The sequence below is a fragment of the Bos indicus genome, chromosome 20, assembly GCF_029378745.1.
Source record: "Bos indicus isolate NIAB-ARS_2022 breed Sahiwal x Tharparkar chromosome 20, NIAB-ARS_B.indTharparkar_mat_pri_1.0, whole genome shotgun sequence".
Taxonomy (NCBI): Eukaryota; Metazoa; Chordata; class Mammalia; order Artiodactyla; family Bovidae; genus Bos; species Bos indicus.
Genome location: NC_091779.1, coordinates 30,493,634 through 30,516,613, shown reverse-complemented (window position 1 = coordinate 30,516,613; position 22,980 = coordinate 30,493,634). Strand labels below are relative to the sequence as shown.

The 22,980-nt window shown below is 36.0% G+C and overlaps 1 protein-coding gene across 1 annotated transcript in view; it reads right to left on the bottom strand.

Moving 5' to 3' along the window:
- Positions 1 to 1,318: 1,318 nt before the first annotated feature.
- Positions 1,319 to 22,980, bottom strand: part of FGF10 (fibroblast growth factor 10) — a 98,037-nt gene continuing 76,375 nt past the window's right edge. The window contains exons 2-3 of the mRNA XM_019983110.2: positions 9,010 to 9,113; positions 1,319 to 4,146 (exon numbers count right to left, since the gene is read on the bottom strand). Coding sequence (XP_019838669.1) covers positions 3,949 to 4,146; positions 9,010 to 9,113 — 302 coding nt within the window. The 3' untranslated portion in view covers positions 1,319 to 3,948. The remainder of the gene's footprint in view (positions 4,147 to 9,009; positions 9,114 to 22,980) is intronic.

Below are 22,980 nucleotides of genomic sequence, written 5' to 3'. Positions count from 1 at the left end.
TTGAGAAAAAGAGATTTGAGATTTGGGGCCTTTACAATTAGAAAGAAATAAAATGGAGACAGGCAGCAGTCAAGCAAATAAAGCCAATCAGAGGTAAGAGGAAATGCGTGCCTAGGAGGAAGAGGACTTTAGTTGCTTCATCTCTCAGTTCTGGTGGAACAAAATTGCCCTTTTGTTTCCAGTATCTTTTCAAAATATCTTCTTTCCCCCCTTAAATCTTACTTTAAGTTAAAAACAGTCTTGTCTAGTGAAACTGACAAGAATCCTTAATCAACAGGATACTTGTTTTCATGTAAATGTTTTACTATTCTAATACTCTAGGTATCTCCTCAAATATTTCATGACTTCTACAAATAACTTTTTTTAAACAAAGCTTAGATAAGCTAAAATCTTCTTAGATAAGGCAAAGGCAATTTCAATTTTTGCTGAATGATCATAAAACCTGAATAAAGAAACATCCAAATTATAAACTGTGTATATTAGTGATGATATATTTAAATGGTGTCCATAACCTTGCTTGGAGCTTCCCTGGTGGCTCAAATGGTAAAGAATCTGTGGGCAATGTGGGAGATCAGGGTTCCATTCCTGGATCAGAAGGATATCCTGAAAAAGGGAATGGCAATCCACTCCACTTGCCTGGAGAATTCCATGGACAGAGAAGCCTGGTGAGCTACAGTCCATGGAGTCACAAAAAGTCAGACACAATTGAGAGACTAACACGCGTGTGCGCGCGCGCACACACACACACACACACACACACACACACACCCTTGCTTGGATCCTGGCCCCAACTTGCAATATTATGTATTTTTCTCTCTCTAGTTTTCAAATCAAACTCATTGGCTTATTCCATCCCCTTGAAATCAGATTTTGCAGGCTCCTGGCTTTCCTCCAAAAGTCTTTCATTGTTTCACAAGCCATCCTTGTTTTCAATTCATCCTTCTTTATCCACTGTGTAAACTAGGTGGACCTGAATACTTAGAAAAAATCAAAAAGCATTTGGTTGTTATTAGAGTAAGGATAGCTGACTCACACGTGTAAAGCATTAAAGAAACCTTACAAATGTTTAAGTGACTTTTTTTCTGTTGTTGTTTGGGGCTGTGGGGCATTTAACCACATCCTGCCTAGCACACAACACGTGAGCATCTCTCTTAATTACCAGGTATAGTCTTAGGCTAATAAAACAAACAAGGACAATATTTTTATTTTCTTTACCCAGTATTTTTATTGATTTATTTAAATGTAACATACTATACACTGTTCAGCCTTTTGGGAGGTAGGAGGAGGGAGGGAATCTATATCTTTATGAGGAGTCTCCTTGAAATCAACATTCAGATGGATACACATTTGTGGCTGATGCACCCTGACATTGTAGCCAGGGCTCACACTTCCTACAGAGGCAGAGCTACCAAAATCATGATTTAAAAACAAAAAACAAAAAACAAAAAACCATTCAGGACCGGAGCTGCTTTTCCTTCAGTAGCACAATCCAGCTGCAAGGGGGGGACCAGATTTCTATCTCAATATCAAGCAAAGATGCCATTTTAAATGCAGGAGAATCTAATTACTCTTTACTAAACTGTTTCTATCTTTTTTTCTGTCCATGTGTTTATTCTGGGGGTGAGACAGGGGAGAGGTAAAGGAGATGTTTTCTATTTTTGGCTTCTGCAAGCTTTGATACATTTTGCTAGAAGCTGTTTCAGTGTTTTGAGTACTAGGATGATGACTGTTTACACACAGTCTCTTGGTAATCTGAATGGCTATGTGAAATACGAATCCAGTGTGCACCCTATGTGCTGTTACCATGGTCATCTAATACTGTATTTGTCTCACCAAACATTTAATTTTGGTTGCGGGTGGTCCATGTTCATGTGTCAGGTGCAATTATTATTTTAAAATAAAACAACAAAGATAATCTAGTTCTCATAGGAATGCATTACAGTATAGCGTTCAGACTCAGTTACCAATGAAATTTCAACATACAGATTCCAACCACAAAATTAAACATTTTTAGAATCCCATTTGTCAAAAAGCAACTTGGAAGCCAAGTACCATAAAATGCAAGTTTATCATAAGCCAAAACATTCTGCCTCAAATGCATTTCCTTTGAAATCCCAACTTTTTTAAGGAATGAGAAAAATATGATCTTTAATGGAATTACTTTATGGGAAAATTTCTCAATAAAGCTAATTTTTCAATAACAGATTAACTGGAAGTGCTGGTTAAGCATCGACACAATTAAGTTATTAGAGAAGATGATAAAACACCAGACTTTCTAGAGCTTAAACTTTAGTAAAAAGACACATTTAGTAAGTCTTTCCTTTGTACCAAAATACTGTGTCAAATAATAAAAATAAACAGACCTTTTCAAAACAAGAAATATTAAGATAAAACTGCAGTATCAGTATAATCTTATAGTTATCACTTAAAGTATTTAGAACAAATAGTATTTTTCTACACTTTTAAAAATCACTACAGACACTGCAAATAAGGTTTAAGTATTTATTTAGTGGAATACAATGTGATGATGACTGGTATGCTTTTCTGTACTGTTTTCTATACCTGCTCTAACAAAATGAATTTCAATAAGGTTACATTATGGAACCTTCCAAAGCTCTTAAAATTTACAGAAAATAAGTTTTATTTGGTTTTGCAAAGACTAGATCATACCATTTGAACAAATTTCAGCATATAGTTACACATATACCAGGATATATTTGCTCAGTTTAAGCCCCTGTGGGGGAGGAGGGTTGCACTTCATACCAAATTCCTTGACAGTTCCTGTGGGGAGATACACTATGTGAGACTTGTAAAGTGTTCTTACATAGGCAGACAGCCTCGTCATCATTTACCACTGTGACATACGGCAGAAATCATTAGTAAATAATGAGCCTATGCTACTAAAATGCACTTGACAATTAATTTTCTTTCTTTTACTGTACTTTTGGAGGCTCACTGATTGATTAAGAGAAGAATTTGGTTTTTGGGTCTATTGCTTAGGAAAGGAAGCCTTAGGAGTGATGTATGTTTGTAAATGATGGCGGATATCTCTCACTCAGGCCATGTCGTAGTATTGTCATGTTTCTTGTTGATGGTTCTTATGGCAGAAGTGCAGGTGAAGTCAACAGACAGCACGTGGGGCACTCACACTCTTTCCCCAATTTTATCTCCTATTCTTGAAGTGTTTGCCAAGTTTTAAAAACACTTTGTCATGAATATGCATGTGGTGTGCTAAAGAAAAAGAAAAGGTAAAACAGAGAGCAGCTGCTGAGGATACTCTTTAAAACCCCAAAAGATATTTAACATCCTATTAAATAAATAACTTAGAAGGAAATAGAAAAGGATGAAGGCAGAATGCACAAGCATACCATTACTATTTGTTTGGTTAGAACAGTTTTACACTACCATGTTTATATTTGTTAATCCTATCCGATTCTTCCATGATGTCACGCGCAAAGCTCCTTTGGTTGTGCATATGATATGACCCAAGTGCTTTCCAGTAAATGCTTGCATGTCTTACTGCTCATTGAATCATTAGGCTTGAATGAGCAATGAATGTCTTTGATATGAGTTCGTATTCCATAAATAACTTTCCCGAAATTCATTCAACAGATTGTTCCTTGTCCTTTAAGTTCTATCTCAGAGGATAAAAACAAAAACATAAACAAAAACTTGACCCCAAAACTCAGCCACAATATTGTTCACTTGGGAATAAATTCCATCCATTTTATCTGCTTATATTGTGATCACAAGGCAGGACACAGAACTAACTAAGAGAACATCATATGTCAGCAGAGAGTACAAAAACCTTCAAAGGCTTCCTTTCTTTCAAGCAAGCAGACATTTGCAATGTGTCTTTGCCTTGTGAAGTACTGTCTTCATAAAGAATACCAACTGTGCCTCATAAAGAGCCTTTGGTTATACTGCATCTGCAATCATTGCCTTCTTCTATGAGTGTACCACCATCGGAAGAAAATGAGCTGAGGTGTTTTTCCTTCGTGTTTTCTGTCCTCTTCTAGGAGCTCCTTTTCCATTCAATGCCACATACATCTGCCTCCCATTGTGCTGCCAGTTAAAAGATGCATAGGTATTGTATCCGTTTTCCTCTATCCTCTCCTTCAGCTTACAGTCATTATTAAATTCTTTCTGCAAGGGAAGAAGAAAATCCTTTATTCCTGTGGTGATGACACTTGGTTCCATTTTACACAAACCATCCAGAGAACTCCACTTGCTGGGTTTTATTTGCTTTTGTCATCTGGACATAAGTCGTGTGCTTATACAAATCATCACCAACAGAAGAGTGAACCAAAAGGACAAAACATTCTACATTAGAAGGCACATGATTTACTTTTATCGATCATCATAACCACATTTGGGGCCCTTTTAAGGAGCTGATGTGCTTTGAGTATGACATGTTTAAGTGCCTAGAATGATTATTAAGAAACAAGCATTCTAGTAACAATGTTTATGATGAACGAATAATAAAGAATGTTATTATCATCCTTTTTTTTTTTCAGAGTAATAATTGAGGTTCCATAGGAAAAACAGAATTACAGGGAAAAGGTGGGCTTATCAAGTTTGCAAATTTTATTTACCTATAAATCCACAATAAATATACATACATTGTTAAGAAAGCAGATCTTAAAACCATAATAGCTCTAGATAAACAAGAGACCCTGGGAGTGAGGGATATCCTTCTCTTTTCCAAATACCAGATTTCTCAATTTTGTAAATTATTGACAATTTTCCATAACTTGGAATTTTGACCAATTTTACTCTGAGGTTTAGGAATAGTTGAACAGTAGGACATGAGACAACCTTGCTTTGTGAATTCCTGTGTCAGAGAAACTATAAGTCTGTGACTAGCACAGCTTATCGGAGAAGGGGATGGCACCCCACTCCAGTACTCTTGCCTGGAAAATCCCATGGATGGAGGAGCCTGGTAGGCTGCAGTCCATGGGATCACGAAGAGTCAGACACGACTGAGGTGACTTCACTTTCACTTTTCACTTTCATGCATTGGAGAAGGAAATGGCAACCCACTCCAGTGTTCTTGCCTGGAGAATCCCAGGGACGGGGGAGCCTGGTGGGCTGCCGTCTATGGGGTTGCACAGAGTCGGACACGACTGATGCGACTTAACAACAACAACAGCACAGCTTATATAGTATAAATCTGAAGACTTGAACCCTGAGAAATTCCACTTTATAGCCATAGTCCTTTGGCTTCATTTCAAATGGCACAGTTTTTTTAAGGGTATCTTTAGTGACAAAGATTGATATCTCATTCATTTTAGAAATCTAGATTGTAGAAATCCAGATTTTCTCTCAGGAGGGAATAGCAAAAAGGAGATTCCTTACTAATTTCAAAACTCTGACTTTAGAAATATTCCTTTTCCTTTATACCCAAACTAAAGCAGTTAAAAAGGAACTGGGGCTTTCTTCCTTCTGTATCTATCTTCTCTATGGAAACCAAGGGCATCTGTATCTATATACATATGGAGACTACAGGCATCTTTCAGTTGAAACCTCTACTGTGCAGTTCAGTATTTCTCACTTCAGGACTTTTAGAAATTTTGACTATGTGTATATTTAAATAATTCAAGTTTTCTGCAGAGTAGATCCTAATTTTGAACATTATCAGAACCATAATGAGCAGGTATAGTTTAATGTTATCAGTTTAAGCTTTGTTTTCTGGAATCTATCCTCTATGCTTCTCCTCTATAAAGAATATTTAAATGTAATGTTCAAGTGATGACTTATTTGGCTGAAAGTAAGAAGAAAAGGTAAATTATTAAAGGTAATGATTTTAACATCCCCAAAATTTATGCATTAGAGATGATCTGAATTCTTAATTTATTTTTTCTCTTAATTGATCCTAGTCTGTCTGAAACTATATGGATTTAAAAGCAAAGAGGATTTTTTTACATGAGCAATTATATTTTTTCAATAAAGAAGGTATAGTTTAGAGACTATGGAAGAATTTATATTTGAAATGGAGCTATATATAAAAAAGTATGAATGGATGCTAAATTTATTTTTCCTTAAAATTAATTTATTGAGAAATGTTTCTGAAAGTGAATTACACTTGTATCAGACTCTTCATCTCTGGTGTTTAGATTGTTGAATAGACTATTGGTCAAATTTTTCTATCAGAATCTCTGGAGGAGACCTAGGAATCTATAGTTGTTTACAGCATTTAGGTGAATAATAAATATTAAAGGTTTTAAAAAAAATCTAGGCTAGAGCAAGATCTCAAAAGTAGAGTTTTGATAGTTTAAAAAAGATTTTTAGATTTTCTTGGGATTACCTGGGAAATTTCTTCAGTTTTTAAACCATGCCCTATAAGCACTTATTCTATATAATTCAGTTTTATAAACTATCAGTATTTATTTAAGTCCATCAGTCAGGAGAAAACTTGATATACAATATAATACAATTGACACATGGATCAGAAGGCAAATAATGAAAATATAAGGGAGATATATGTTTCCCAAAAGGGAATCAAGGAAAGTATTTAAGAGAATAGAATTTATAGAGTTGGTTTAATCAGTCACTTTGGGCTTTTACCTAATTGCTATTTTCAAGAAGGCGATGGAATCAGTGGAAATTATCTGGAAAAAATATAGAGGGATTACAAGAGTTGTTACCTGATGAAAAGTGAAAATGAAAGTTAGTTGCTCAGTCATGTCTGACTCTTTGCAACCTTAGGGACTGTTGCCTGCCAGGCTCTTCTGTCCATACAGAATTATATAGAACGTGTACTCAGGAATAATTCTGGTAGCTCCTAGTCCTATTCTGCCCTGAATAAGACATTGAATTTTAGTAGATTTTTAATTTAGTTTTGAACAAGCCATACTTTTTTTACTCTTCCTGGTGGTAATGCAAAATAGAAAAAACAGTGCACAATGGTTAGAGAAAGAGCTCATTTCTGAGACAGGCTAGAAGTGGAGTGTGTTAGCTGTGATGAGTTGAACTACTTGGAGAGGTAGTTAAGTTTACGCATTGTACTATCTGTTTATTGTACGGTTCCAAGTGCTAAAGAAATCATGTGGGACAAGGCAAACCTTGTCCTCTCAAATTTCACAATCTACTCTGAGAAGACAGTCAACAACAAGCACATTATTGAGAGAAATATCTGATAAATGCCATTGGAGATCATTAAAATGGTATGATGTGATAGAAAGCAACTGGGCATCTATGTTAGAAATAGAGAATGAAACAAGTCACAGGCCTTAGAGCTCAAGAAGAGGCATAGACTCAGGGCATGAACTGTGTTGGAACAGAAGAAAAAGTGGGGGAATGGAAGGAAAAGTATTAAATATTTTTATGACATTTGAGAGTTATCCATTTTTCCTTGATGTCACTTTTTAAAAGTATGCTGCTGCTGCTAAGTCACTTCAGTCATGTCCGACTCTGTGCGACCCCATAGACGGCAGCCCACCAGGCTCCCCCGCCCCTGGGATTCTCCAGGCAAGAACACTGGAGTGGGTTGCCATTTCCTTCTCCAATGCATGAAAGTGAAAAGTGAAAGGGAAGTCGCTCAGTTGTGTCCGACTCTTAGCGACCCCATGGATTGCAGCCTACCAGGCTCCTCCGTCCATGAGATTTTCCAGGCAAGAGTACTGGAGTGGGGTGCCATTGCCTTCTCCGTTTAAAAGTATACTTTATCAATTAAAAATCATTTCAATCTTTTATTGCAATTAAAAATTTTACATGTCTCTCTCAATCTAAATTTTTATTAGGTTTTACTTTAAAGCATTGGTTTTGACTGTGTATTAGTATGTCTTCAAAGAATATATACCTGGACCTCTTGCTCAGTAATTCTGATATAGTAGATTAAGGAGGAAAGGGACCTCTGCATGTTTATTGAAAAGAAAAACAAGAATATCTTCAAAGTGGTTATGCTATGAACCCCCAAATGGAGCCTTATGGACTTAAGCCTTATAGCCTTAAGACTAATGGACTAAATGGTCCATTAGACTTCTAGGTTCAGTAGTAGAGCTACATACAATGGAAAAAAATAACTAAAATTTTTCTGACCCATTCACCCAAAAAGCATTTACTCTATCAAAGAAATTGACCCAAAGTATGCCTGATTCTCCAATTATAAATGGGTTTTACAGGAATGAAATACAAAGCTATTGTATATCCAGACCAATGACAGGACCAATTTCCAATGATTCTCAAATTGGGGGTACCAATTGGTAAAACATGGAAACTCGTTAGAAATGCAAAGTCTTACAGACTTAACTGAATCAGAAAATCTGGGAAAGTGTTTTAACAAATCCACCAGGTGATTCTGACACTCAAGTTTGAGAGCTGCTGGCCCTAGGCAGGCACTGCAGTAATCCTAATACTAATCAACAAAATAAGTTTATTTACACATTTTAAAGTGATATTCCCTGATACTTGCTATGGACCACAGAGGGTGTATGTACCCAAAGCACTGGCTGGGTAATAGCTCCATCAGTGAATTAATAATTATTGTTCAGATAAATAAAATTCTGAAGTTGATTAACAGCACAGAAAATTATGAATTTCTTGACGTGTCTTTCCATTTCAGATTTTAACAGAATACAAAACACTTATGCTGCTATTTTATCTCTTGCTATAATACACAAACATACATAGCATGTGGGTTTCTGCTCAGTCCAAGATCTTTATTTTCAATGATTCTTCAAGTTGTCTGCAGCAACCACAGCAATTTGGCCAAATGCTTCCGTGAGAGTCTGACTGGTTAGCTCAGAACATTCAGAATATTAGCATTCAAATCTTTGACTGATATGAGTGCCAGCCTGTGTGGTAGACTAATGAGTGAACCACAGAGGAGATTATAAGAGTTGAAAGAGCTGCCTTGCCCGCCCTTGAAACTCTTGGTGACTAGCCCTTTGTGCTTCTATTTACTAGCAACAGAATGATAACAAAGCTATTTAATGGCTGGGGAAACATTGCAAAACTATGGTAATAATTTACTGAACTGGATTTTTCAATTAAAAGCAGAATACTTACCGAGCCATAGAGTTTCCCCTTCTTGTTCATGGCTAAATAATAGTTGCTGTTAATGGCTTTCACAGCAACAACTCCGATTTCCACTGAAGTTATCTCCAGGATACCTAAAACATACAATTTAAAAAGGCTGAACTTAAAGAGTCACATATACTTAATTGAAAGAAATAAAGGTCAGAAGAAGCTATTGTTCATTTTTAATGGTTGCAAAATCAAAAAGATGGGGGTGGGGTGGGGTGGGAAACACACCTTTTTCACTGTGCCTAAAACACAGTCACTATATGAGGAAAAAAATAGTCTTTAAATGAATTCCCCTGCATTTTACTCTGAGCATAGAGGGGAAATATTGTTTTAATTAAAATACTTCCTTTGCTAACTCTGCATTTTCAACCCTATAAATATTGAAACAACTCTACTCATCTTAGCCTAGATTTTACAAAAAAATTATCAGAGCACACATCTGTACTATGGTATTAAACTAAATCTATAGCATATGTCAATAATATGTCAGATTTACTTCAATCTGTAAAAACACTGGTAAGCTATTTCTTCTTTGTAGGACTCAGATAAACTAAATCTCTTGGCTGCATTTAACTGATAAATTTATTTTTGGCAAATGTACTGACATTCTAAAATACAGAGAGACTAATCCCAATGTCCACATTGTCTTTAAAATAACAGAATTGCTAGTCTAGGTTGGGACAGAATCCATCAATACTTTTGAAAGCTTTAGTTTCTTTTTTTCTTAGAAAGAATGAAAAACTAAAGGAACTGGGAACTGACAGATAAGAGATCTTTTCTCCTAATACACAAATTTTGGTTAGTGCATCTAAAGATAATTTCCTCTGAAAAGTTGGTAGGTAAACTATCTACTTAAAATGCCACCCTAGCTTAGGTAAAGAGACCCCAGGTACTATACCTGCTGCTTCTTTTTGAACTCTTGGGAAAGCTGTCTCAGGGAAGAGAAGTACACTGTGATTAGCAAAGGCCTCTGAGTCCAGACTGCATTTGAACCCTGGCTTTGCACTCATCAGTGAATGGCCACAGGAGAAGTCACTCAACTGCCTATGTCTCAATTCCATTTGTAAAATGAGCAGCATATTAGTACCTCCTTTCTAGTTTTATGAGGATTAAATGAGAGTACATATAAAACAATTAGAAATTGCCTAGAGCTCAGTGCTTTCTTAATTATTATGAGAGGAAAGTTTTCCTCTAACAGTCACAGAGTTTGAAACTTCTTCTTCAACAGGCTATGTAAATTCTGAATAAGACACACAAATTCCCACTGGCTTAGCCTATAAAATCAGAAAGCTGATATAAGTTAGCATTTATCCTGTACTTCCTATCATTAGAAACACCATCCTAAATGTGGTCAGCATATTGTGTGCTTATACTTTTCCCAAAAAGAGAGAGTGTCCTTTAGACACAGACACCTTTTTTTCTTTCTTCACATGCTGACAAGCCATGTTATGGCCAGTAGAAGGGCTTTCATGCCCCAGAGCAAAGCTGACATCACTAGAGAGACTTGGGCCAGACTACATGCCGTAGACCATTCTGTTCTTATATCCTATAGGAAGCCTGTGACCTAACACAGCACACCTCCTCATTAATAGAGTAAGACAGATCTCTTTTGGCAAGCTCAAACAAGGAAAGAGTGTGAAGAGTGAGGGAGACAGTATCTGTACTTTTGTTCTGTTTTGCTTTATTGAAGTGTAGTTGATTTACAATGTCATGTTATGTTCAAGTATTCAGCAAAGCAATTCATATACATATGGTGTTGCAAAGAGTCAGATCCAACTTAGCAACTGAACAACAACAACATATATGCATATATGGGTGTGTATGTGTTTCAGATTCTTTTCCATTATAGGTTATTTTGGGCTTCCCTGGTAGCTCAGACAGTAAAGAATCTGCCTGCAATGCAGCAAACCCAGGTTTGGGAAGATCCCCTGGAGAAGAAAATACATGTGTAGACATGTACATGTGTGTCTTTCAGTTTCTTTTCCATTAGAGGTTATTACAAGATATTAAATCAGTATCTGTATTTTTGATATCCCATTCCTTATGCTAGTAGTTGTCTTCAAGGGACAAACACATTTATTTGCACATGTTAAAAAGTACTCTTTTTTTTTTACTTTATTTCTTTAATTTTCACAATGGTCATCTAAGGAGGTTGGATTATTCTCAATTACAGATGAAAAACTGGATGATGATACTGAGGTTTTATAACTTACATACAAGGTGAGTAAGTGACATAGGTCAATTATGAGGGACCCAGTACCTATCTCCTCTCACTTTCAGATTGTTTTCGTCTCTGTCTCTGACTGTGTTGCCTCTCCATCATATTTCTTGCTTCTTTCCTGTTTCCACAAGGGAATTCTGCTGGAAAACCAACTGACAAAATGACTCATCAAGATAATAGTCTTTAACAACTTAATAATGTGCTTTTCCTCCCAAGGATTTGGCATGCCATGGATGATGATGTCTGAGTCTCAGGGAAGGAAATCTAATGTGCTTTATTTATGTCATAAGCAGAGGGTATAAAACAAGGCAATGATAGGAATCTGGGGCAAATATTTAGGCTGATATTTGTTTCACCTGCCAAAAAAGGCAAGTAAATACTATCAGTAAATTATATGATAAGCCCTATGTATGCTTTTTAACTGGAAATTGTTAGAATGAAAATGGTTGATTTCAGCAAAGAATTACAGATTTTTAAATGAGAACAAGTAGAATTACTGCAGATGGTGACTCCAGCCATGAAATTAAAAGACGCTTACTCCTTGGAAGAAAAGTTATGACCAACCTAGATAGCATATTCAAAAGCAGAGACATTACTTTGACAACAAAGGTCCGTCTAGTCAAGGCTATGGTTTTTCCAGTGGTCATGTATAGATGTGAGAGTTGGACTGTGAAGAAGGCTGAGCACTGAAGAATTGATGCTTTTGAACTGTGGTGTTGGAGAAGACGCTTGAGAGTCCCTTGGACTGCAAGGAGATCCAACCAGTCCATTCTGAAGGAGATCAGCCCTGGGAGTTCTTTGGAAGGAATGATGCTAAAGCTGAAACTCCAGTACTTTGGCCACCTCACGCGAAGAGTTGACTGATTGGAAAAGACTCTGACGCTGGGAGGGATTGGGGGCAGGAGGAGAAGGGGATGACAGAGGATGAGATGGCTGGATGGCATCACTCACTTGATGGACTGGGTCTGGGTGAACTCTGGGAATTGGTGATGGACAGGGAGGCCTGGTGTGCTGCGACTCATGGGGTTGCAAAGAGTCGGACACGACTGAGTGACTGAACTGAACTGAACTGAATGAATGGACTGAGTTGGCAGAAGCAAAAATGTTTTGGTGAAATAAATATTGGCAAATCCTCGATTGATTATTTCTGAGAGTGCACTGCACATGGTAGATTGTATTTATGCTCAGAAACTCTTGGGTTTCTTTCTGTTTTGCACAAAATAGGAACACAATATTCAAAGAATTCATCAATCAGTTAACCATTTTTCTTACTCTATAATCAGTTAGGGCAAGCTTGAAAAGCTTCAGTATGCTTCAAAATACAAAGAGGAAGACCTGGATGATTTAAGTTCTTTTGAGTTCTGAAAATAAACTTTTATATACATCATATATCAGTAAGTCAGAATTCAATAATTTTGTGGGTAAAGGACAGTTCAGTTCAGTTCACTGCTCAGTCATGTTCAACTCTTTGTGACCCCATGGACTGCAGCATGCCAAGCTTCCCTGTCTATCACCAATTCCTGGAGTTTACTCAAACTCATGTCCATTGAGTTGGTGATGCCATCCAACCATCTCATCCTCTGTCATCCCCTTCTACTCCCACCTTCAATCTTTCCCAGCATCAGGGTCTTTTCAAATGTGCCAGTTCTTCACATCAGGTGGCCAAAGTATTGGAGCTTCAGCTTCAGCATCTGTCCTTCCAATGAATATTCAGGACTGATCTCCTTTAGGATGGACTGGTTGGATCTTCTTGAAGGCCAAGGGACTCTCAAGAGTCTTCTCCAACACCACAGTTCAAAAGCTTCAATTCTTCGGTGCTCAGCTTCCTTTTATAGTCCAACTCTCACATCCATACATGACTACTGGAAAAACCATAGTCTTGACTAGCGGACCTTTGTTGGCAAAGTAATGTCTCTGCTTTTCAATATGCTATCTAGGTTGGTCATAACTTTCCTTCCAAGGAGTAAGTGTCTTAATTTCATGGCTGCAATCACCATCTGCAGTGATTTTGGAGTCCTCGAAAATAAATTCTGTCACTGTTATCATTGCTTCCCCATCTATTTGCCGTGAAGTGATGGGACCAGATACCATGATCTTAGTTTTCTGAATGTTGAGCTTTAAGTCAATTTTTTCACTCTCTTTCACTTTCATCAAGAGGCTCTTTAGTTCTTCTTCACTTTCTGCCATCAGGGTGGTGTCATCTGCATATCTGAGGTTATTGATATTTCTCCTGGAAATCTTGATTCCAGTTTGTGCTTAAAGGACAATGACTTGTTACGAATTTCTTTGAATGTGCGAGTGACTTTCTAAACTTTCAAGTCTAAAGGACTTGTCTATTTTTTAAGACAGAATCTCTCCCATGTTCTCTGTTCTTTGTTAAGGATGATCAAGTTTGCCTACAAAATACTTTTGGAAAGTATGTTTCAGAGTTGTTGCATTAATAACTTATAGTTCTACAGGTGTATGCTTTAATGCAAAATTGAATGCCAATTGGACAGCCTCCTAGGGGAAAGTGAGAAACAAGGCAGGAAGTTGTAAGAAGTAAGGGTGGGGAGTTGTCAGAGTCAAGGTATCAACCATCTTCTACTGACACTAAGGATTCTGGCAAATAGGAAATATTTTATCTAAAATGTGTAACAGTTTAAAGAATATATTAGAAAAAGCTAATTTTAAAGCAAATTCCTTTAATAATAGCAACATATGATTTATTTTGAGTGATATGTGAAATCTTAATAAAGTTTGATAATCTAATAAGAGTTATTGTGACAAAAAAATTAACTCCTATTAATTGGTAAATTCTACCTAATGAAGCAGCATCACTGTAGTAATGGGGAGGATTTTGAAAACTGATGAACTCCAAATGGAAATAATCTGGAATCATAATTTTCATGTAAATCAGTGTTTTTTTTAACTGTTCAGTTCAGTTCAGTTCAGTCGCTCAGTCGTGTCCGACTCTTTGAGACCCCCTGAATCGCAGCACGCCAGGCCTCCCTGTCCATCACCAACTCCCGCAGTTCACCCAGACTCACATCCATTGAGTCAGTGATGCCATCCAGCCATCTCATCCTCTGTCATCCTCTTCTCCTCCTGCCCCCAATCCCTCCCAGCATCAGAGTCTTTTCCAATGAGTCAACTCTTTGCATGAGGTGGCCAAAGTACTGGAGTTTCAGCTTTAGCATCATTCCTTCTAAAGAACTCCCAGGGCTGATCTCCTTCAGAATGGACTGGTTGGATCTCCTTGCAGTCCAAGGGACTCTCAAGAGTCTTCTCCAACACCACAGTTCAAAAGCATCAATTCTTCGGTGCTCAGCCTTCTTCACAGTCCAACTCTCACATCTATACATGACCACTGGAAAAACCATAGCCTTGACTAGACGAACCTTTGTTGGCAAAGTAATGTCTCTGCTTTTGAATATGCTATCTAGGCTGGTCATAACTTTCCTTCCAAGGAGTAAGCGTCTTTTAATTTCATGGCTGCAGTCACCATCTGCAGTGATTTTGGAGCCCAAGAAAATAAAGTCTGACACTGTTTCCATTGTTTGTTCACCTATTTCCCATGAAGTGATGGGGCCGGATAGCATGATCTTTGTTTTCTGAATGTTGAGCTTTAAGCCAACTTTTTCACTCTCCACTTTCACTTTCATCAAGAGGCTTTTTAGTTCCTCTTCACTTTCTGCCATAAGGATGGTGTCATCTTCGTAGGGCAAGAATTATGCTTTGATGAGTCACTGAGTTGTCAATCTCAGGATGCAGCCATTCAGAAACATTATTCCCAGTTTCTGTCTCTCATCCATCTCCAGAAATGAAGCATCTAACCTGTTTTTTCCTCCAGCAATTACACTGGACCAAGACTACTCTTTTTGGTCCATGATAATAAACAAGCTATTGGCGTAGATGGTAACTTTCTCTTTAAATAACTTTTCATGGATATAACAGGAAAAGGAATGTAAAAGTGATTTATTAATAACAGAATGGATATATACAAGGGGGAAGTGAAATGCAAAAAATGGATGCAAAATCTGATTATCCTCTCCTGGACAGACAGAACTTGCATATTTAAATCACTCCTGGAGATTATTTGAGTAAATTAATTCCGATAGAATGTTCAGTTCTCTTCAGCCTCTCAGTCCTGTCCGAGTCTTTGCAACCCCATGGACTGTAATATGCCAGGCTTCTGAGTCCATCACTAACTCCTGGAGCTTGCTCAAACTCATGTCCATTGAGTTGGTGATGCCATCCAACCATCTTATCCTCTGCTAGCATGTACTAAGTAACCATCCATGTTCAGGGCTTGTGATAGCTGTCACTATGGAGGATGAAAAGACAGATGAGACACAATCTTTACCTGCAAGGAGTTTAAAAACTGGTTAGGATAAAGACAGGAAAAATTTAAGTAATTACAACACAAAGTAAATATGTTAAGTGATCTATTAGAGATAAAATATGCTGCCATGGTTTTTAATAAAGAAGTCATCCTGAAGAAGATGGTTGGTATTTGAGATGAACCTTTCAGTGGGTAGGATTTTAATAGGTGGGAACTGAGAAGTTGAGGGGAACATTTTAGGGGGAGAAAAGTGAATGAGTGATGAAAGGCATGGAGGAACGGAAAGAGCTCAGTGTGTGCCGGAGCCTCTGTGGGCTCTCCCCACTGATTGCACTTTGTGGGGGACACTCAGTACATGTAAGGGTTCTGCTTGAGTAGAAGTGATGCTCTCCTAGATGAGGAAGGACTTTTCAAAAAATGATTTGTGAAACGTGGAAGCAGCTCAATAAATGTCAGAGACTTATGAATTCAGAATTAGTCATGTATAATTTTTTTCTAAACATTTTAACACAAAATAGATCATAATGCTGTATATGTACTTTGACAGCTTTAGTCAGTGTGCTGAAACATGTCACGATTAGTATGTTACACAAATCCCATCCTCTCTAAACTGTCTCTTTCTTTCCCATGAATTGTTCAGTGGCCCAGACAGATCTATTATATCCTACTACAGAAAGACTTACAGACCTCTTTGGCTTGGTATCACATTTATACTGTATATATCTGAGATTATGGGCCATACCCAATAGCATGGGCCTAACTGGCTAAAAATATGGTATTCAGTTTAGGGATCACTCTGGGTCTATCTCCTTAATTGTGTATCTTACTCAAAGAATTATAGCAGTCATAGTGATCTTTTTTAAAAAAATTATTAGAAAAGTATATAGTTCATAATATATGTTCAATATGTATTTATTGAATGAACAAATAAATCATAAGTGGTTAGTCCAGTACTGGCTGAGTAGAGAAAAACTGGGTATTTATTAAATATATTTTTTCTTTGACAGTAATCTTTGTAAAATCTTGAGATGAATTAGTAATTCCATATCCAAATAAAATGAAAATAAAAGTTAGAGGATGTGCCAAAATGTATGCTTCAAAGGAAAAGTTGGCAAATTATAAAATATAAATGTTTAATATTACTTTTAAGCAAATTATAACAAAGTCAACAATAAAGGTTGTTTTATCTATTTAGATACTTTTCTCCATATTCTAGCAAACACTTGATTATTAGATTTCAAAAGTATTTTAGACAAGCATACCATTTAGTCTGCACAAAGGGATTCACTTCCATATAGAATAATTTTCTTGATAACTTTATTAGAAAAAAAACTTGGCCCCTGTATCTTCATGTTCTTTCATTTCCTTCATATATGGAGATTGTGTGTATGTGCGTATGCATGCGTGCTCAGTCCTGTCTGATTCTTTGAGACCCTGTGGACTGTAGCCTGCCAGCCTCCTCTTCCATGGGATTCTCCACGCAAGAATATTGGAGTGGGTTGCCATGCCCTTCTCCAGGCGATCTTTCTGACCCAGGGATTGAACCCATGTCTCTTATGTCTCCTGCACTGGCAGGCAGGTTCTTTACCACTAGTGCCACGCCAGGCAGTGAACACTGGATAGATATTTACTGTCTGCTGAGTCAGAATGGTGCCAAGGCAACTAGTTTTCTATACCTGTAGTTCTAAAACTTGAGGATATGCACCAGAATCATTTGCAAGTCTTGTTTAAACACAGATGTTTTGGATTTTTGATTTGGTAGATCTGGGGTAGGACCAGAAAATTTAAATTTCTAGCAATTTCTCAGGCAGTGTTGATTTTGCTGGTTCCAGGACCACACCGTGTTCTATATACTACATTCAGAGACAGAGCAGGACTCTGGTATTAAAAAAAGAAAAAGCATTGATAGAAACACATGCAGAGAAACAAAATTGTAAAATAATGGTAACAACTTAACATCAAAGCAAATTGTTAAAGAATGTGGAAAGAAGTACTGAGTTTTTCTTTTGCTTGTTTTTATAGGTGTGGGATTCAATGTCTGCATAAGTGAGATAATGTGGATTCAGAGTTTACAAACAAATATAGTATACTGTTGTCTGTGGTCAGTTTTTTTACTTATAATAACGTTATTAGCAGAATCTTTGTTTTCTTCTTCTCAATAAGGGTATGGAATGCTGGTGGAAACTTAAGTGCCTTCAACTATTCCTAAAGAAGTATTTTATAGGCATTTTCATAGGGTAATTGTGTTGACATTGGACACTTTAAGAATTAAATGATTGTATTGTTCCCTTAAAATTATGCTGATGGCCATGAAATTGTTACAGATCTGCAGGGATCCCCTTGATCTCCCACCCTCTAGAATAATCTCACTACCTTTAAAGGGATGATACCAGAGTGGGCTGCTCATTGATCTAAAGCTGGTCCACCTTGTACTATTATAGACTGTGGCTGCCTTGTCAGCATAATGCAATAAAGATATTTAGTTTCTCTATCAGCCACAGTTCTTTCAGATACCCTTGACATTCTTTTAGAATTGCAGACAGAAACAGGACCTACATTAGCAGAAAATCCTTACCATCCCTATATAATACAATGAGATATACCTTTGCCAATTTACTGCAACACACAATGACCTTTTACATTCTCACCTGGTACTTCAAGTCAGAGGCTAAACTCAGTGAATAGCTTGGTCTGATTGATGAGTATGGTGGCAAATTCTAAAACATCTGTCAATTTAAAGCTATATTTTAATTGACATATGCTGTAATTTAACCACTGTCACTGACCTAACATTAAAAGTATCAGAAATAATACAATCTAGAGACTTTATTCCCTAGTTATAAATAAATGTTAAAGTGTGTTAAAGATTCATTTCATTATGGTATTTGTATTACAAATGAAACATGACTCTGAAGTTTTCCATATTGATCATAAGTCAATAAATATTTGCAGATGACCATCTAATGTGGCTCTTCGTGACACTGTGCTAGATCAATAGACTTAGTAAACTTAAAATTTTTTACGTTTTTGCCTCACTAGCAGAGTGTTTTTGGCTGTTCTTTTAACTTTATTGAATTGTATCAGGACATAGATAATTATTAATATTTTGTGTTTTCAGGTATTACCTTCTGTGTTCTTAGGGCAGATCTATAACGAGATAAATTACATGTTTCTAAGGATAAGAATTTATTTGAAATTCCTGAGTGTTGTCCATAGTAAGTACTGATATAAATTAAACTAATTTGCAATATGAGAAAAAATAGTAAGCCTAATTTTGCATGAAATAAAGACCTAGAAAACTTTGTGTGCCCCTTGCTCTACTTCCAACTGCCGGTAATCCTGGAAAAAGAACACTGGAGATACATGTTTGAATCATTTGCTGTGACCCAAGATAATTGACATTGGATCCCATTTTACAATGGAATAAACGGTGGGAAATGGCATAAAACAGAAAGAGTTTAGAAAGGGAGGCTGAAGATACTCTCAGGAAAATCTAGCACAATTCATTTGATTGGTAGGTAATAAGGCCATAATAAGGCAAAGAGTAAATATGGAAAATATTTCTTTTTGAAAGGTAAACTTTATTTCTCTGTCAGAAAATATATATAAAGTTTTATAAAGCTATATATTTATTTTTTTCTTTTTTCCCCATTTCCTTTCGTAAACTAATTCTTCAAAAAAAAAACTCTAAAGTGTCAGAATTCCTGATTTCTTGCTTGGGCATCCAATCACATCCTACTTTGGCCCTACTCTATCATGTCTCCTACATTTCACATTTTGGGGAAAAGCCTGAGGGAAACCTCATGTGGTTTATGTCTCTTCACTGAGCATAGAGGGAAGGAAAGTCTTTCATTCTGTGCATAAATGTTGGCCTAAATACCAACCATATGAAAATAAAGGACAACCACTGCAATCTTACTGCTGCTGGATAAATCTACAGACAATGCAAAATAATACTAGAAACATGTTATGTACTAGAAAAGGCCATCCAACTCCCTAAATCAGATCTATTACAATAAGGAGGCTTTGGTAAACATATCAAATGTGATATTCCCTTCTCCTACCTCCCAGATGAATCATCATAGATTATTTTGAGAAATATTTTTGGTTCAAACAAAACTTCTGATTAAAGATTTTAAAGCCTCAAAATTGGCTAAAATTACTAAATAAGAAAGCTTCATGTCATTTATTTTTGTGAGGAAAGTTCAGGTCATTTAAGGCTTAAGAAAAAGCTAGGTCTTAGTAAATTGTAGAGTCAGAGAAGAGTTTGATGAAATCTAGAGATTGTCTGGTTTATCTCTTTCCCTTCTGTAATAGATGACACCGGGGGACCTAGGGATATCCAAGGACTTATCCAAGCATCTCTAAAAGATTACTTAGAGCCTGAAATAAATAGTTAGTACATGTTCTTTCTACTACAACATGAGGCTCCTATAAACATTTAAAAACTGTTGGCAGCCAGGCAAAAGTTTTCTATCTACTTAATGTTTTATAGACTAATTTATCTTGGTCATTACACAGAAACAATTCATTCTAGTTGAGCTTGACCACTGCATTTTATTTATAAAGTAAGAAAAAATTTTAAAGCTAACATAAATGATTAGAGGAATTGTTCCATGATATATTTTGCTAAATGATCACCACGTCAATATAGATAATTACTCTAAAGTTATTCCTATAAAATATCTATCACATTTACTAAATTTAATACTTTTCTTTAATACAACTAAATGTAATATCTAAATATCTTTTTTCATCAATTTAACAAAAAGAATAAAATGGTTAGTAGAGCACATCTTAATGTTGGATTTCTAGTAAGAAATAGTCTTACTTGATGCATTGAAGTGTTCACAAATTAGCTAAGAATAAATAGCCCTGAGTAGCTTAAGCTACTTACTGTACAACAAGTTTTAGAGTTCAAGCTCATGGCTCACTTTGAACATGTATTTTGTAAACTAATAAAGCTTTTGCATGATATGGAATAGCATATAATGTTTCTTTATTCTTTCAAAGATTCCTCCCATAGTTACTTAGATAGTGGATAGTTATAATACTAAGAAATACAAACATGACTATTTAGCATATACATTTTTATTTGAGTATGCAAAAAACATTTTAGCTATTTATATATACTTGTCAAATTAAAACATTGATTCATTTGTCATATATAAAATTATGCATATCTGTAACTCATCATATTGCAATAAAGAATTCTGGCTTCTGCTTAAAAGGGAAAGTTTAATCAAGATACTCAGGAAAGGTCATGGTTCTCTGGACTTTAACCAAAAGGACTGATTTATTTTGGTCATACACTAAGGTGGTGGCGGTGGTGGTTTAGTCGTCAAGTCGTGTGTGACTCTTGCGACCCCATGGACTGTAGCCTGCCAGGCTCCTCTGTCCATGGGGTTCTCCAGGCAAGAATACTGGAGTGGGTTGCTAATTCCTTCTCCATGTACTAAGGTAGAAGTGATTTTATCTCCAAAGTTCATGAAAATGCCCTGTTATTTTCCACACAACTGGCAATGAAAACAGGTTTCTCTCAGGTTGGAAATAGAGGAAGACAGCGTCACACATTCATTTCCAGTCACTAGTAATGCACACAGCCAGTATTTTGCAGACTGCATTGGAAGGAATACTTTCATAGAAATCAATATAAGGGATTTCCTTGGTACTTAAAAAGAGTATTTGGAGACAGTATAAAAATAAAAATGAGCATAAAAGTCAGACAGAACATGGGAAAAGCAACATTGGACTAGGAAGAGATGTTTTAAGAACAGATATACCTTAACCATGTTGAGGAGTAGATTATTACTCCTTTAGTGAGATGCATTTGATAATTGATATTAGAACCCAACATATATCCTTTCTTATTCTTTGTATTTATACATGGAAAATGAAATATTACGTAAGGTTTTTTAAACTCTACTTTTATTGTTTCACTGTCTTAAGTGAACAGACTATCTATACAGGTATCACTAGACAGGATAAATTTTACCTGACACATGATTTATGTTTCCCCATGGTTGACAAAGACCAGGGATTATCTTAATATCCATCTTATTTTAAAACCAACGCTTAAATTGGTTTAAAATAGTATACTTTTGAGAAGGAACACACACCCTTTAAATGAAAACACTATCTGATCCAAGTTTGAAAGTGAAAATTGTCAGATAAGAGAACATTAAATGTAGGTGCTGGTCCCAAATAATCAGCAGGACCTTGTAAGAGAGTTTTAAAAAATGTCGAGAGGCAAATAAGTGAACTAATATATAATGTGTGTATGTATAATATATATGCATTTCAGACAAGTGTTCTTTCATAATCATCTTGATGCACATAAACTGTTCTGAATGAAGCACACTGAATGTTTAGTATTTAAGCGCAGATGATAGCTTATAAGTACTTAAGTTTTCATGCATATAAGATATGCTTTCTTGTATCCAGATTACAGGAGACAAAAAAAGAGAGAAAATCAAAACCAAAAGTTAATAGAGAAAAACCACTGAATTAAAATTATTGCACTGACTTGATTTTGTATATCTTGCATTAAAATACATATCCAAACCATGCTAATTGCAAGTAGCTCATTTTATTCAATTAAATTTTATCCCAAATTGTTAAAATCTTTAAAAAATTGGAAAAAATATTCAAATAAAAGTTAACTTAAATTTCTTTGTAGGGACTTCCCTGGTGGTCCAATGGTTAAGACTCTGCATTGCCAATGCAGGGGAGATGCGTTCTATCTTTGGTCAGGGAACTAAGATTCCACATGCTGCAAGGTGTGGCCAAAACTTGAAAAAAATAAATTAGGGGTACATTTTTTTAAAAAAAAAAACCTTCTTTGTAGTATCTTTCAGTTCAGCTAGATAAAATTCAATATATTGTAGTTTGAAGAACTGTTTCTACTTGATGTTTATTTGTTGAAATCTGAAAGCATTTCCCCCAAAATAAAGACTCATGATGTTATTTAATTCATATACTCAATTGCAAAGAAGCATTTGAATGGATTTGCTCAATTCTGACTAACTTGTTTTGTCAAATAATTATTAAATTCAACAGAAATAAAATAATTTATAAAATTTGTGGTGAGTAAAATTTTAGTGCATGGATATAGGTAGAGAGAAACAGAAGCTCAAAAAGACAATACATATTTTAAAATAATGAGTCAAATTGTCATCAGATTGGCAAAACACATTTAGATAAAGTGGTTGACTTATTTAAGCAAGACAGGATAATAAATTACTGGAAACATCTATAAAGAATGATCAACATTCAACATTTTCATACCATTTAAATTCTATTGTAAATGTTTCTTCTCCCACTAATTTAAGAAGGTCAGAAAAATAACATAATTGTAATATAATTTGATTTAGTACAAACACTGAAATATTTCACTGCATATTATTCT